The sequence below is a fragment of the Sinocyclocheilus anshuiensis genome, unplaced genomic scaffold (genome assembly GCF_001515605.1).
Source record: "Sinocyclocheilus anshuiensis isolate Anshui unplaced genomic scaffold, SAMN03320099.WGS_v1.1 scaffold79, whole genome shotgun sequence".
NCBI classification, from domain to species: domain Eukaryota; kingdom Metazoa; phylum Chordata; class Actinopteri; order Cypriniformes; family Cyprinidae; genus Sinocyclocheilus; species Sinocyclocheilus anshuiensis.
This window is the reverse complement of record NW_015548213.1, coordinates 1146928-1161169: the sequence shown is the minus strand read 5'-3', so window position 1 is coordinate 1161169 and position 14242 is coordinate 1146928. Positions and strand designations below refer to the sequence as shown.

At 40.2% G+C, this 14242-nt stretch overlaps 1 protein-coding gene across 1 annotated transcript in view; it reads right to left on the bottom strand.

Moving 5' to 3' along the window:
* Positions 1 to 14242, bottom strand: part of LOC107653784 (neuropilin-1a-like) — a 46608-nt gene that overhangs the window by 6741 nt on the left and 25625 nt on the right. The window contains exons 4-8 of the mRNA XM_016440608.1: positions 13572 to 13727; positions 9389 to 9533; positions 5761 to 6092; positions 4376 to 4520; positions 2104 to 2214 (exon numbers count right to left, since the gene is read on the bottom strand). Coding sequence (XP_016296094.1) covers positions 2104 to 2214; positions 4376 to 4520; positions 5761 to 6092; positions 9389 to 9533; positions 13572 to 13727 — 889 coding nt within the window. The remainder of the gene's footprint in view (positions 1 to 2103; positions 2215 to 4375; positions 4521 to 5760; positions 6093 to 9388; positions 9534 to 13571; positions 13728 to 14242) is intronic.

Here is a 14242-nt window from a genome sequence, read left to right as displayed (position 1 = left end):
TAGACTGTATTTTTTTAACTTATGTATAGGTAAACATTTATATATATATATATAGTATATTTATAATCAAAATCAGTCAGTAGGTTAGTTGTGTATAGGTTTTTACTGCTTTACTGTATAGGTTTTTACTGTTTTGCTTCATTGTTGTATGCCTGTATTTATGTAACACCGTGGTCCTGTGAGGCACGACATTTCGTTCCACTGTATGTCCCCACATGCAGCAGAATGACAATAAAGCTCAACTTGACTTGACTTGACTTACAATTCAGTCTTGGTTTAATTAAGATTAAAAAACATATAAATTAATATTTTTCTTCAACAAGGTTGGATTAAATTGATTTAAGTGACAGTAAAGATATTTATACTTATTACGAAGTACTTATATTTCAAATAAATGCTGTTCTTTAACTGAGAACCACAATTTTAAGTGTAAAATTTAATAATATTATTGTTACTGTATTTTTGATCAAATAAATTCAATCTTCTTTCAAATAAATAAATAAAAAGCCTTAATTATTTCAAACTTTTAACCACCAGTGTATATAAATTAATGCATGTGAATTAATAAGCAAATTATATTTTTATTAGGCCTATAATATAAATCACTTTCATATGCACAGTACTCGAAAGCAAAAGTCTTCAGATTTACAATGTTTTAGAGTAAGATTGAGAATGATTTTTATAGATTTTTAAACATTTTCTTAGACACGTGAAATCATGGAAGAAAGCCTATACAGATATACATTAACTCTTATCTCATGTCTGCTGAAAACTGCTATGTTATGTACATTGTGACGAATAACGTAAATGGCATTAAAATCTAAGAAATTTGAAAAGGCCGGTAGTAGTTTGCATTCATGAAAATTAATGTCTGTCGTTTAACTTTTTTTTTTTTTTATCGTAACGGTTGGCAAATATTGCTGACTTGTCTCGTCATGTTTAGCTGCTTACATCAGCTCGCATTCAAGTCGCAGCTCAGCGCAGCGTCTGTGAACAGTAAATCCCGCCTTCTACACTTTGATTGGCTATTTCAAACATTTTGACATTGATGAGCGCTTTTGAGCCACTGCACTGAGCACGCAAAATTAATTAGAATTTTTTTAATCAAGTGGGTCGCGCGGTGAGCAGGCCATTCGTCTGTGCCGATGGAAGGATATACGTACTTTTACTACAATTAATTTTTTATATATATTTACGCAAAGGGCCGGCCCACATTGTACAGCGGCCCACCAGGAAAACTCCCGGTGCTCCAGATGGCCAGTCCGCATGCTACATGCTACACACTATATACTGTATTCTGCATACTATTTCCTTAAAATAAAGCAGTATGTAGTAAGCAAACAGTAAATTGAGCAATTTAAGCAGCAGTTGATCTTAGTATGTACATGTTAAATTCTGCATACTACACAGTATATACTGTGTACTGCTTACCATTTTTAAATGTAATGTATGTGAAGCAGTATGTAGTATTCAGTGATAATGGACTATTTAAACTGTACTTGTTTTAAGCTTGTGACACTAAAACAAATTCCTTGTATGTGCAAACATACTTGGCAATGAAGCTCTTTCTGACTTTCTGACTTTACTGTAGTATGCTACAATGTTGTGACATGACCTTGCAGTTTTATATTAGTGCGACGCATTACCATCTCAGAACTAAATACAGTAAATTTGCATTTTTAATCCAATTTTGTATAAAACGATCTTAACTTTTGGCAGTCCACAAAGTACAAGTTGAGATTGCATTTGATATCGCTCGCCATTCATTCATCACTGTCTGGCTTTTGTAATGAAATGGAAGGTCAAGTGGAGCACATTTGGCAAATGTAGCAAGTTATTTCAGTATTAGATGCATACAGAACATTTGCATACCATGCGCAGTATACTTCACTTCTAGTAGGAGTAGTATGGTAAGTGTCGTTATATGCAAAGAGATTTGGGGTCATAGTGTGAGGAGTGATTTTTATTAGCATTCCCAAAAAAAGGCTAGAAGAGCTGATATTTGCGGAAGCAAGGGAGGCGGTTAGTCTAGTGGGATTAGCATAGCAAAAGGAGCAAGATGCAGTAAGTAAGGATGCAGTCTCTGCAGGCGGGTGTTAGCACCTGTCTGGTCGTAGTCATCACCTGTTCCACTATGGCAGTTGGCCTGGTCATCATCACACTCGTCTGATGGCGCGGTGGAGGACGCGGGTGTAGTAGGGGGCACTGTGGGAACTAGAGTGAGAGAGTCAGAGATAGAGAGAAAAAGATACTCATTATTCATGAAAATACAAACTGTGACACAGCTTTCACAAAATAAAGTGACAAGTGATGAATCACCTCACTTCCCAAAAATCATGGCAGCACCAAGGTACGTTTTCATAATTTTTAAAGGTGATTAATGAAAGTCCAAAACCACGTACTTCTATGGTATTTTTTGTACGTCATTCCACAAATCATCTTAATGATTATGCTCTTTCTGTAGTCTTTCCAAGTCTGTAGCCCTTTGATACGGGCCTGTGCGTGACTCTGGCTGCAGGGTTGAGGATGTTAAGCTCCACCCTGGGCCGGTACAGCTCGCTGAAACTGCTGTGCGTCCTCTCATTATGGCTGCCTGTGCCCCTTTGGATGTGGCCTTTGCCTACATCTGCCTAAAGCACTGTGTTTACTCTCAGCTTGTAATGAGCTGCCCTTAAGCCTGTAGGGCTTTCCCGGGATAGAAGGAGAGGAAAAAATGAGCAGGGAGGGAGAGGGGGAAACGGGAGTTGTAGTAGAAGTTGCGCGGGTGAACTGAGGGCATTTTAAAGAGAGTCTCTAAAGCAGAGGGGTCACAGCGAGGTCACCGTGCTGGCTCTAGACAGCATTGTTGATCGCATCGCACACTCCTGCTAGGACTTAGCGCCCTGCTGTTAGGAATGCGTATGGGTTCACTTGTTTGATTGTGAGGGTTTAGCTAAGACAGAGAAAGAAATGGGGTGAATTTATATACACAGTGTGGACAGGCATTAAAAGTGAAATCAAGCATTATCATCCGACTAAAGCTCCCGGTGGGATGCTGTGGCTTACACAAGCAAGTCTCATAGTCGCTCAGAAATCCAATATGTAAATCCACTTAACGCTGCCTCAACAGAAAACACACACACACCCCATCAGAGCTAAACTAATTCAGAAGGAAAGACAGAGGGGAAGACATCAAGGACCTTTCCGTAATCCTTCAAGGCAGGTGGACCAAAGATTATCTTCAGCTGTGAGGGGCCCTGTTACTTAGGAGTGTCACAGGCCCCTGGTTTTCTGGGTTGGAGACATCCTTTGATGCCGCATCTGTGGGACAAGTAATTATGAAGAAAGCTAAGCCGTACCCTATCCTGTCCTCTTGAGTGGATAAGTCCAAATTCAATCAAATAGCATCTGTACTATAAGACCACACACTTGAGGACCTTCAAATTCCTTTTAGATCAAAGGTCTATAATTTTGTTTGTCTTTTGTTCACTTGCTTTGGACAATCTGTCTTTGGCTTGCTGCAAGATTGTCCATTATGTGTATGAATCGCTGTTACTTTAAAAACAATTGTTGGAATAAGCAACACGCTACACTAGCCTAAAGTTACACTATTTGTAAAACAGCAGAGCAACTATTACTGTGACTGAAAATGTAGTCAAAGGGATCGTTCACCAAAAATGAAAATTATGTCATTAAATACTCATCCTCATATAAGACCTTCATTCATCTTCGGAACACAAATTAAGATATTTTTAATGAAATCCGAGAGCTTTCTGACCCTCCATAGACAGCAAGGGAACTACCACGATCAAGGCACAGAAAAGAAGTAAGGGCATCGTTGAAATAGTCCATGTGACATCAGTGGTTAAACCGTAATTTTGCGAAGCTACGAGAATACTTTTTGTGCACCAAGAAAACAAAAATAACAACTTTATTCAACAATTTTTTCTCTTCCATGTCAGTCTTTGACACACGTTCACGCGTCTTGGTACTCTCGTGAATGGTGGAGGAGACTGACCGGAAGACCGGAGACTGACTTTGCGCACAAAAAGTATTCTTGTAGCTTCATAAAATTACAGTTGAACTACTGATGCCACATGGACTATTTTAACGATGTCCTTACTACGTTTCTGGGCCTTAAATGTTGTAGTTCCCTTGCTGTCTATGGAGGGTCAGAAAGCTCTTGGATTTCATCAAAAATATCTTAATTTGTGTTCTGAAGATGAACGAAGGTCTTACAGGTTTGGAACGACATGAGGGAGAGTAATTAATGACAGAATTTTCATTTTTTGGTTGAACTAACCCTTTAAGTCAGTAGCGTCCCTACTTGAGTACTCCTCAGTAGTGGTATGAATGTGGGGTTATGTGTGTGTCTGTGAATGAGTTTTCAACTTACCTTCCGTTTCACAGCCCAGGAGTTCCAATCTAAGTCCCATCCCAGCAGGAGTGGCTCTGTCTGGGTACACCCTAACAAAGCGTGTCAATATAGGCTCCACCGTCCTCAACGCTGGCGTGTCATAGTTCAAATTCCCCTCAAATATCTGCCAAGAACAACGACAGAGTCAGAGACAATAGTTGGCAGTCAAGCAGAGAAAGAGAACTTGGAAAGACATAAATGGGAAAAGATAAAGGTGAAAGCTTTATTAGGAGTATCCCAAAGTTAGTCTGACAGGGAAAGCAAAGAACAGAGCTTTAATGAAAGAGAACGAGTGAGAGGGCACGCAGCTCACACCTTTCTTAACGCTGGAGAAAAGAAAGTCTTCAACTTTATTTCTGACATTGTACGGCTGAGCTAGCGCAAAAAAGAAAGGCTGCGGGCTAACACTGTAGTCTACGACAGCAGGATGCACAGGCTTTCAAAAGCATCTGCCTTTGACTTCACACTTCTGAAGCCTTAAAACCCAGACACTAGGTACTACAGGAGACAGACAGAAAAAAGAAAGGAAAGACGAAAAGACACTCGCCAGAGGTAACAAAGGTACAGAACAAGATGAGAAGTCATGAAAGTACATTAATGGTTTTTAGAGCTAATGTGTCTCCTTTTGTCCTTCAAACTAAGGCAGAGATATAAGGGTTTTAAAAGGGGTCTTTTAGGATTGATATTCCAATCCAGCTTTTTGATAGGGGATAAGGCACATAGTCTATGTTCTACAAAAAAGTCATGCATTTCATGTATTTCACGTACTGTAACATTTCTTTTGAAATTTGTCTGTTTTCACTATGATCGCAAATTAACACTATACTGTTATTTTGTTTTGGTATTATGACTGTTTTTAGGATTACGATTATTAGTAGTATTGTTGAATGCATTTGGGATGTTTGCCCAATATTGTGCTCACAGCATTAGTCTAATTAGTATCATTCTCTTCTCTGTCCATTTAAAAGGCTTCGGGAAGAATACATTATAGCTCCACGTTCAACTTTCTTAACACATTTCCTACAAACAGGCTAAACAAATCTCAGACTAGCGCTTAAGAACCTCATAGTGATTTAAAACTATTCTAAATGTAAAACCAGTTTACAGGTGCATCTCAATAAATTAGAATGCCATGGAAAAGTTCATAGTGAATTGGTGGGTTTTTGTTAAATGTGAGCCAAAATCATCACAATTAAAAGAACCAAAGACTTAAACTACTTCAGTCTGTGTGCATTGAATTTATTTAATACACGAGTTTCACAATTTGAGTTGAATTACTGAAATAAATGAACTTTTCCACGACATTCTAATTTATTGAGATGCACCTGTATGTCTAACTAACTTTCAGCTTCCCTATATCTTACCTTGGGCTTGTTGCCAGTAGCATCCATCACCATTTTCCAGTCAGATCCATTGTTGCTGTAGCCCAGCCGAAACTTCTTCATGAATACCTTGTTATCACGGTGTTTGCCTCCCTGGATGATCAACCCTCTGAACAGTTTCTCCTCACCCAGATCTATCTGCAGCCACTCATCCACATACGGCTGGGGCTGCGGCAACAACGTCCATCCCGAACGGCTGGTCAGAAGACGGGCATTCTCTGAGACCCATGTGCGCTCGGTGTGGGACGAAACTGTGATCTGAGAGTCTGCGATAAAGCCTGAGACCATTCCCAGCATTCCAGAACATGGGTACTCTGTTGAAGGACAAAGATAGTATTAGATTCAAGGAAGTTTCGAACCCTTCACTAGTGACTATCCTGAGATGTGACATGAAAAGCAGCAGACAGAGAAAAATGTATTTACAGTCAAATGTATTGGCCATCAAAGGAGAAAGATAATTATGGACCCAAATTGTGTAGTTTTGACATCCACCAGCAGGGGCTAACAGGGTCATGCTAACCAGCCAAACCCTTATCCCTCGGTTAGACTGTTATCTAACCTGCCACTGCTGTGGCAAAACAAATGTACCATTATTTGTCATTCCAATAAAACACACGGACGCAGAGAAAGAGAGGGTTGTTTGAGAACATAGTGGAAGAGTTGAATGATAATTGAGGGACGTGTCTACAAAAGATTAGATTAGCTGTGAGTGGGTGAGTCTGAGAGGAAGAGAAAGAACGGAGAAGAAAAAAAATGATGTTGGCTGATAAACCTGGTAGAAATGGTCACATCTCAGTGAGCTGGGAAACATTCTTACCAACAACCTAAAGAGGTCACGGGCCATAAAGAGGCTGAACAAAGAGAGAAGGAAAGACATTAATTGCACAGGAAAGACAGATGAAGTGGACAGAAGAGATAAGAAACCTCTTGTTCTCTTTGTTTCTCTCTCTCCATCTTCCTTTCACCACTGACCTTGTGCATTAACTCCTCTGCCTCTTTTTCTCAAGCTACCTAATTAAAACCTTTCTCTAGTGTATGTACCTTTAATTTCTAAACAGTTTCTCGCTCTTATTCTCAATTCTGCTCCACTCTTACCTTCCTTTGTTTTTAATATGCTTTCTTATTCACCTTCCTCAAATCTATCCCTTCATCCGTTTTGTAATCTGTCTTCATCGCTCCAAACTGACTTCCTTTGTTCCAGCATTGATAATAGGATTTTTCACGCTTTGCAATTTGTAGGAAAAGGCAGGTTGAGGGAAATGATCAGACATGCAGCACTGACCGACTGACTGTGTGTTGCCTGTCATGAGTTTCGTACCTTCTCTGACGCAGTGGGACCTGCCAGCGATACCACCGGAATTTCAGTGCATCTCTAATTATTGGCGACATCAGAAATGGATATTATATAATAGACGCTCTTTTGAAAATTTTAGCTATTAAAAAATGATTTTTTTACACAGCACCCCTGCTCTCGACAGACGGCACCCCAGGGTGCCGCGGCACCCCGGTTGGCAAACACTGCCATAATCTACGATCAGCACCCGTGGAGCAGGAAAGCGTCAGAGACAATCTTGGACTAGTCACAGATGAACCTAATGTCCCGTGAAATACCACCAGAACAGAGTTTTCAGTCACAACAGTGCCTTTGTACTGATGTAGGGAACTTCCTCTGTAGTTTTGAAATGGAAAGAGCACTTGTCTGTGACCCCTTCAGAAACTGCAGAGCATCCAAATGTGAGTTCCATTCTCCTAAAACAACAAATGCTCGTGACTTTGATTTTTCCTTTGTTTGTTTGTAGATGTACAGCCGGTGTTGGGTTTATTGTAACCCTGCCAAATTTGGAAAATATCTCTGCGTGCCAAATTGTTTTGGGCCCTGAATGAAAAAAGAACTCCACTGAGGTGGTTGGACCTCAAAGTTTGGAAGTCAACCAAGTTTATTTTCAATCCACTGGCTGGCACTGTCATCAGGACCTGTTTATGGATCTCAGATGGGGATGCATGGTAGAAGCTCCTGGTGTGGTAGACCCTGACAGACACACCCTGAGGGTGAACTGGTCCATGTGTATCGCGTGTTTCCTCTGTTGGTTTGGTCTGTGCACAGCACATAAAGGCTGGATGACCACACACACACAGATGGTTTTATTTACAAACAGCGGGAGGAAGTTTATTAATGGATGTGTGGATGTGGAAAGCCTATCAGACCTGAACAGTGCACAAGACCACCTCCTAACTGCCAGCAGGCATCCTCTGTTGGTAGTGTCAAGGTACAGCGCTTACAAACATAGTGCCCAGGAATAGAGTTTGTGGAAGTACCTTGATAAAAGTGATATGCAACTTGGTGAAGTGGTATCGGATGGTAATATCATGGTACTTTTAATACTTACCATGGTAATGAATGGTTATCATACTGGTACAAGTACATGGTCTGGGTATATGCCTTGGTGCAACCATGGTAAAATGGTAATAGTATCACTTGATAATACTTTGGTACATTGATAATAGTACTTGTACCTAGCTACTAAAATGATGGCGTTTCTGTGGTACTCATCGGGTACTTTCAATGTTTTTGGATATGTACCATGATATTCTGGGTAGTACCATGGTAAATGTGCAAAAGAGTATCAAAGTATATCTTCAAAATATGTTTAACCTTGTCCAAAACACATACAGTAGTAATACCATGGTACTCGTTAGTAAGATTCTTGGCTGCATCATCACAAGGGATCCCGATGCACACTGATGATGTCACTGGGAGGCCTCCGCTCTTGTGATGTGTTTAGAATGCGGTCTGTTCACCCGTCCAAAACACGACTGCAACAGCTGCGCTCCAGAACTGCGGTGAACCGCACACATACACACACACAAATATACAACCAGTGCTAAATCTGTGTACACAAACAGACTTTAAAAATAAGACCCTATGCATGCTGAATGTAAAGCTGATAGACGGTGTATGATGGCAAACACGCTCGCCCTCCTCCTACACATATGAGGAAATGTTCTCAGCGGGAAGTTGCTGATGATATGAACGCTTTTGCAATCAAAGCTCTGTAGGGTGGAGCCATGTCAAAACATGCAGATGAGTACGCAAATGAAGACAGGGCCAGCTGGGCCTGACTGTGGCTGGTGGGTGTAGATCTCGCCGTGTGCAATAGCATGTGCAATATGTACATCTGTGTGTGTTTTAGAGAGAGGCTGAGAGGTTAGAGCTCGGCGGAGGAGGGTAGAGGCAGAATTGGGGTAGAAGTGGAGAGGTTGCAGCAGTAGCCGTGCACGCTGTGCATGCCATTCATTTTGAATGAAGTACATCCAAACATGGGGAAACATGAATACACGGTCCTTTTCGTTGACGTGAACACTTGTCTATAACGCAACAGCGCCTCCAATATTGCACATGCACGGTTCGCACATGGCTTTCAGAGGCATGAATAAACACTTCTCCATACGCCTGCCTCCAAAGCAAGCAAAATGTAAACTATTTAATTGAAAGATCATGATGGATTGGTGTGTTGACAAAACCCAGCTTCTGAATCTGAATTAACACTCTGCTTCTAAAAATTTTTGATGTATGCCAGTTGTGCCGTTGACAGATTGTGTTGGAACCAACCTGAGATTTTGCATCCATACACCTCGAAGCGCAGGGCGATGCCGGTCTCCCAGGAGTAGGGTCGGATCCGGAGATATCGCGTCAACGTGGGCTTGGGGAACATGGCTTTCGCTGCATCAGTAGGGTTGGTGTTCCCTTGGAAAATCTGACAAACGAAGAACAAACACATTAATTATTAACATGGTTTGTTTAGGCGAGTCACCAAGGACAGACCTTTGAGGCCTGGGACTCACCTAACACTGTGCCCCAGAAACAGAGACAAATGACAGGAATGTGTTTAGATCAGTGGCTTCAAATGTGAGAAACTAAATAGAGCATTAGATTATCTGTGGAGCCAAATGGGTAGCAATACAAAGGCCACTTTGTGATGTCAGAGTCTGGGTTACAACTAGTGCTGAATGTTTTTGACGCTTCAGTTACACAATGGTTTCTGTTGTTGTTGCAACAGACATAGCGATGAATCAGATTGTGTTACGTCCATATGCACTGATTCTTGCTGACAGCTAGCACATGTTCTCTGTGAAGGGAGGATCTGGAAATGTGTCGAAGGAAAACACAATTGTTACAAGAAAGACTAATTAAAGCAAAGGCAACCTTGTTGTTCATAGTATCTTGTTTCACAGGTCACGATGTAAAGGTCAACAGGTTTTTAAGTACATCTTGAAAGATCTCTCTTTTACTTCCTCAGTTTCAGATTTTTTTTTCTGAATTGCGAGGAGAGTTAAGAATGAATTGCACTTGCTGTTTTATCACCTGATTCACTAAAATAATTATGCAAATTTGAATATAATTGACTTCTGACCTGTTGGGTAAAAAGCCCATAAGTTATGTAAGATTGTGTCATTAGTGATCAGAAACATTTATAATTTTCAATACACAATTCTGCATAAGACTTTACAGTTGTTTGAGCATTGTTGTCTTTTATTCAGTGTCCTTATAGATATTACTTCAAAGAAACAATCAGGCATTACTACAGGATGCTCAAACCCACAGTCTGATTTCTGGAAAATTGATTATTGTTTATTCCGTGTTCCTTGTTACATACATGCATATTCTGTATTTATTTTAATTGCTTAAACAAAACAACAACAAAAGAAGCTGATTTTCAAGTATTCATGTACTTAAATTCTTAAGCACTTCATGGAACCCACTTGTGTAAACCCTATTAATCATTTTGCTGTTGCCAACAAGCAACAGGTCAATCTAGACCACTTACTACAGTACTGATTTTACCCCGGTTAAGGGGGTTAACCCTCTATGAATGGTAAAATCCCTGCAATGCACAGCCTCTCTCTTAGCATATTGCTTTAATATCAATACTTTAAACTAGAACTAGACAAGGTCAAACTGTAAGCCGTACAGGATGGCCAAGTGTTGCTAAGCCCCAGTCAGGGCATACAGCCATCCGTCTATCCCAGAATCCATACTGCTAATCGTGTCCGTGGTCACTACTTTTCAAAACGTGTGTGTCTGGGAGGGAGACACATGAGGAGCCATCCACTATCTTTAAATGTCACGCCAATGCTCTGCTCTACTGCTCTAAGTAGTAAAAAGGCTTTCCTTTGTGCAACAACCCCGCATCCGAACTGCTGTTTCAGCAGTCTGTAAATGGGCCCTCACCTCACAAAAGCACTTTAGAGCCAGGCAGACAGAAACAAGGCACCGCACCTTAAAAATGCAAGCTCTAAAAAGAGAACAGTGTACTTTAGTTGAGGGTCGACACAGAAATTGGGCCTTTGGGTATATTTAAGCTTACTGTTACTTCCAGGCATGAAGATGTGTACGCACATAGACACACACACACACACACACACACACACACACAAGCGTCTAATTGGCTTGCTGAGCTTGACAGGTCTATTTCAAACCTAGAGTCTGTCAAGCAGACGTAAACATGCATATGAGCGCATCTTGCACTCACAAATGAGTAAAACAAAATCATAAACTTCATACACTGGAAGTATCTCAAAATCTATGAAGCTGCCTACAGAGACAGAATCTTTGGTTCAGGTAAATCTCACAATGCCCAGTTCACATTTCTGACAAAAATCAGGTGAAAATTAAAATGAAATTGCATTTTGCAAGAAAAGTTGTTTTATAATAATTTCAGATTTGCATTGTGACTATTTTAATGAATTAAAAAAGTAATAAAGTAATTATATTAAAATATATCATGTTTTTTCACATTCCAGCTGATTTGTTTCTTGAAAGTATGAAATTCCTGTAATAATTTCAATTTGGGGAGAAAAGGTTGGGGGAAAAAAATTTAAATTTTGTTTTTATTTTTCTATAATGGCATAAAATATGATCTGGACTTGTTCTTGACAGGTTTTATGAGGTTCATTCAGATGCTTTTCATTGTTCTTTTAGAACCTGTCTTGGCTATATGATCCCCAAAATGCTGTCTGGGTAGGTAGCTCACTAGGTTTTAAGACAGAGCCCATGTGTCAAATGTAATAGGCATGTCTTCCTGCAGTTAACTTTTCTGTGCTGAGGGACACATTTCACCTGATGGCTAATCGATCAGCGTCTCCTCGGTCCTCATTCAATCCTTCATGTGCTCAAGTGTGTCCAACCAGCTGTTCAAACACTCTAAACCTGATAAACCTTCTCCTTCTCTCACTCTCTCCATTTACGACTCTGTTTATTAACTCTTTTGTTCTTCCTTTCAAGGAAAAAAGCCCTACCACAAATGTTGACATCATTCCTTAAAAGGAAAAAGAAAATCAGTCAGACTACTGTGGTGGCTTTGGAGTTGGAGTTTTTACACAGCTTGCAAATTCAGTCTTTTAAGAGGGCGGATTAACATACCACACTGGGCACATGATGGAGTCAGAGAAACACAAGCCCTGCAGAACACATGAGCGTGGCATTCCTGTCTGGATCTGGAGCATGGATTGGTGTAACGGAGGCACACGGTGACAGCGCTACAATACAGGAAGATGTTTACAGGGCTTCCTGCCAAAGAGTTCTGGAAATGTACCTAGTTACAGATTACTTCCATGTTAGGCTGAGAAAATAAAAGCTTCTTTATCGTTTAGCGGAAAGTGAGCTGTACGGAACCAAACTTGATCTTCTACCAGGATTTTGTAACACTATTTCATTGTTATATGAAAATGCTTTAACTGTTAACGGAATGTTCCAGGTTTAAAACAAGTTAAAGGGTTAGTTCACCCAAAAATGAAAATTAGCCCATAAATTACTCACCCTCAAGTCATCCTAGGTGTATATGACTTTCTTCTTTCAGACGAATCCAGTCGGAGTTATATTAAAAATGGTCTTTGATCTTTCAAGCTGTTTAATGCCACTCAGCGGGTGTTGCATGCATCAGTCCAAAAGAAGTTAAATAAAAAGCGCCCATCCATAAAAAAGTGTCTCACACGGCTCCGAGGGGGTGAACAAAGGCCTCCTGTAGCGAATCAATGCGTTTTTGTAAGAAATGATCCATATTCAAAACGTAATTTTAATGTAGCTTGCGCCAACAGTTGTACACAGAATCAGCTCCGGGCGGATGACGTATGAGGTCGGCTAATTTTCATTTTTGGGTGAACCCTTTAAGCTTTATCAACCACTGAAAATCCTTTCGACTTGTTGTTTAGTTTAAAAACAAAAAAAACAAAACAAATAAAAACTGTGTTTACACTGGATGTCTATAGTTCAAGGCATTTTGGAGAGCTTAAAAGCATAAATGTGCACGTTGTATTTTTGTCAAAGTTCTTATAGCAATTCTTCCATACGACTTTTTGTTTCTGAGACCCGACATGCTAACATTGCTTTAATCAGTGGTTCTCAACGAGTTTCAAGATGACTTAAAATGATCTTAATTGGCCCCCTCAACAAGTTTATTTATTGTTTGATTGATTGATTGATTCAATCATGGTTCCCACTGTCTTGGAAAACCTGGATATATGAAAACTGTAATTTGTAGACCTGGAAAAGTCATGTAAATCAATTAATTCTTGACATTTTAAATACATTTAGTCATGCCAAGCTCTAAATATACAGTAAAAACCTCTTTAAATATGCAATCCAGTAAATCATGAACAGAAGTCATGGGGCTTTGAATATTGTTGTGGATAATGGTGGATCTTGAAGTCAAAAAGGTTGAAAAGCACTGGGTTAAATCAGAAAAGGGATGCATTGCACCTTTATGAAGGACCATGAAAGGAAGCAAATAAGTCACCTTCTGTTTTGGGCCATCCTTAATAGTTATCCAGTCTTCTCCGTTTGAGCTTACATCCACCTTGTAGGACTTCACATAGTATCTCTTGCTGGTCTCTTGAGAGATGGCTCCCTGTGTGCCGATCGCCGAGACAAAGCGCAGGAATCCAAGATCAACCTGAGGAGAGACGGAACAATATTACTCCTATATTACTCAGAACAGAGGGAGTATTACTTTAAAAGTGGCTTATCGGGTGTCACATATTGAGCTCATAAGACCCCAGGTGAATATTAGAATGAAAGATTAATTTTAATGAATCCCAATTTAATAAAGCATATTCGATGTGACGATTTAATTTCCTGAATGGGAGACAAGAGCTTATTGGATGAGGAAGGATATTTAACTTCATAGAGCCTGTGTCGGGGAAAAAAATAATTTGAAAGGAAACGTGTATTTCAGACGTGTGCCGTATTGAAAAATGAATGCTTCATAAAGAAGTCATGAGTTGTGATGTCATTCCCGTGAGCGTGCGGTGAGTGCGTCCGAGAGGCAGTCAGGAGAGTGTGGTCAGGGGTTACTGGAAGAGAAAACACTGTGGACAGAGATGTGGGTGATTTGGTCATATCCAGGATTATCAGAGCTAAAATACACAGGATAGGATGTGTGTGTGTGTGTGTGGGGGGGGGGGGGGG